At 31.8% G+C, this 2,769-nt stretch overlaps 1 protein-coding gene across 1 annotated transcript in view; it reads left to right on the top strand.

Moving 5' to 3' along the window:
• BDR25DRAFT_303490 (uncharacterized protein) overlaps positions 1–722 on the top strand; it is a 1,594-nt gene extending 872 nt beyond the window's left edge. The window contains exons 2-3 of the mRNA XM_033690012.1: positions 465–586; positions 607–722. Coding sequence (XP_033547711.1) covers positions 465–586; positions 607–634 — 150 coding nt within the window. The 3' untranslated portion in view covers positions 635–722. The remainder of the gene's footprint in view (positions 1–464; positions 587–606) is intronic.
• The last annotated feature ends 2,047 nt before the right edge of the window (positions 723–2,769 follow it).

Consider the following 2,769-nt stretch of genomic DNA (forward strand, 5'->3'; position numbering starts at 1 on the left):
GTCGGAGGCAGAGGTACGGAGGCCGAGGAGCCTATATACCCCGTGCCAAGCCCTTAGGGTACTCAGGGGTTGGATAGCTGTAACATAACTGTGACAGCTAGCTATTATTTACTTTTTTTTTTTAGCTATATTAGAGTGTTAGCGATTAGTTACGTGCTATAGTTAAATGTTGTTATTATACGTCTATTACCTATCTAATACTACTTTGCTAAGCATTATGCTGTTACTATTCTTTAACCTAGACAACCTACTTTAATGCGCTAACTATTACTGTTGCGTAAGAAGAGCACAGGGACCTAGCGTCGCGTACATAGGCCTGGTGTCGCGCCTGTGTTTCAGACAAGCAGCCTGAGACACTTGGCGCCTAAGCTCTCTATAAGCCTCTTATAGTTAATAGACTTGCTTCTTATTGCTCTCTAATTAGCAGTTGCGACAATTACTCTAAGTGTCAGATATGCGCACCTACTGTGAAGACAGGAGGAACGCTTGACGAAAGCTGCTACATAGTACGAGCAATAAGCTCGAACAGTATGTTGCTGCAAATTGCTGCATATTGCAGCATGTTGCTGCAAATTGCTGCATATTGCAGCATGTTGCAGCAAATTGCAGCATGTTGCAAGCTGGTCGCGCATAGGGCTAGTGTGCGAGGGACTCGGATCGGAAAAACAAAAGCCGAGCAACACGAGTAGAGCGGAAAAAGGATCGATAAATCAATACAATCAATCATCATCCCGTCTCAGGAAGCCTAGAAACAGTGCTTCAATCTGACACTAAGCAAGCTTTGCTTTTATAGATTATTTATAAACTATTGTAGTATTTTAATAGTGTTAAATACTACAGCAGGACTTTTTATGCCTTCGAATTAAATACTTACTACTTATTATATGTTAATGCAGTGTTAATTTAGACTTATAGTACTATTAATATAAAACTTTATTATATGCCTTTTATTTTACATGTTGTATAATAACTAACTTAAATAGTAAAGTGTACTAGCTATTTTTACTATAATTTATTTTTAAAGTCTGTTTTACTTTTATTTAAGTAGGTAGCTGCTTATGCTAATTATAAATTTAAAAATTAGGCTGCTTATTATAGTTACTATAATAGCTCTTAACCTAATTAGTATTATCTAACACCTAATAATAGTATAGGTTCTGTAGCTACTTTATCTTCTAGTGCAAATAACATTATTATAAATTACCTGTACAAAATTAAGAAGCTAGAGAGTAAAAATAAAAATAAGCACTATAATATTATATAATAAATTACTTAGAATTAACAGTCTTTTTATAAGTAAAAAAAAAAAAAATAAACATTTTTATATAGTCTACTTATGTTTAACTTAACTAGTAGTTTAAAGATTTAATTACTTTAATAATATTAAGATTTAATAATGCCTAAGTTTAAAAGATTATACAGTGTGCTTTAAAGAAAATACATTTTAGTTTATTACTTATAAGTAGTATAAAGTAGACCTTAAGTGCAAGATAAGTAAAAAAGGGCTACAAAGATTATTATATGTTATTCTACTACTATTTTAACACATCTTTAACTCTTATTATTACTAGCTTTTCTATATACTTTATCTACTTATCTAAATTCTTTACTAAAGCGTAATTATAAAGAATTTACTTAGTTATAGCTTTAATTAAATAATTTTAGACTTTAAAAATAATCTATGCTGTTATATAATAAGTAGATTGTTATCTTTTTTACTCTTATACTTTACATTAGAAAAGTGTTAATAATAAATCTTAATGTTTAAATTAAAAATTAAGCTAAAATTATTTTAGCTAAGCCTTTTATACTTTTTAGTCTTTAGAAAAGATTCTTAAGGCAAGCATTACCTTATTAGCCGAGTTTACATAATAATAAAAATGCAAAACTATTATAATTTAGTAAAAAAATGCTTTTAAAATAAGTCCTATGTTAAATAGGCTCTAACAGCTAGCTGCTTATAGTATAAGCACTTAAGTAGCAAGAGTAAGAGTGGTGTACAGTGTGCACAGTGTATAAGGTAGGTAAGGTAAGGGCAACATGTTTCTAGTTCTATTACTTTTATTTTTCCTCTGTATAGAGAAAAAGGGGGGTATTTAAATGTTTACGCATAAAGGTTTACGCATAAGCATTATATAACATAGATATATAATCCTGCTTATGCGCAATTGCTTATATCTAGGCTGCAACACTACTACTATATATAGACACTAGCAACTTTCTGTTTTTGTCTAAAGGGTTACCTTCTATATAAGTTACCTCTCTTTTGTCTGTGTAGGTCTATCTAGTTATGTTCTGCCTATACTTTACCCTATTTATTAAGACTTGCCTTAGTAATGCTGTACATTAAGACAGGCTAGTTACACTATATAAATAGCTTTATAAATAGTGTAGAGTGTTTTAGGCTATTATTATCTAGCTTTTATGCGCTTACTTTGTAGGTAATTGTTACAATCCTTGCTTCGTGGAAGCACTCGGGTCTAATAATATCCCTAGGGTGACTAGATTGTGGTTTGCCCTGTGTGCAGCAGTAGGGAGGCTAGGTTAAACAGTCCTGTTAGACAGAATTAGAGGTGTATATATAGTGTAAGATATACAAATAGTATTACAGCTCTTTAGAAAGCTAAATGCTACTTAGTTTATGTAGAGAATAAACTAAATGTTAAACACGCCTTCTAAAGGTTGTTTAATGCAGGAACTATATACATGTGCTAGAGGTGCTAAGAGGTTGCTAAGGGGAGCTGGTAGGAGTTTATAGGAGCCTGCTAA

The sequence above is a fragment of the Lindgomyces ingoldianus genome (genome assembly GCF_010093535.1).
Source record: "Lindgomyces ingoldianus strain ATCC 200398 unplaced genomic scaffold BDR25scaffold_15, whole genome shotgun sequence".
Classification (NCBI taxonomy): Eukaryota; Fungi; Ascomycota; class Dothideomycetes; order Pleosporales; family Lindgomycetaceae; genus Lindgomyces; species Lindgomyces ingoldianus.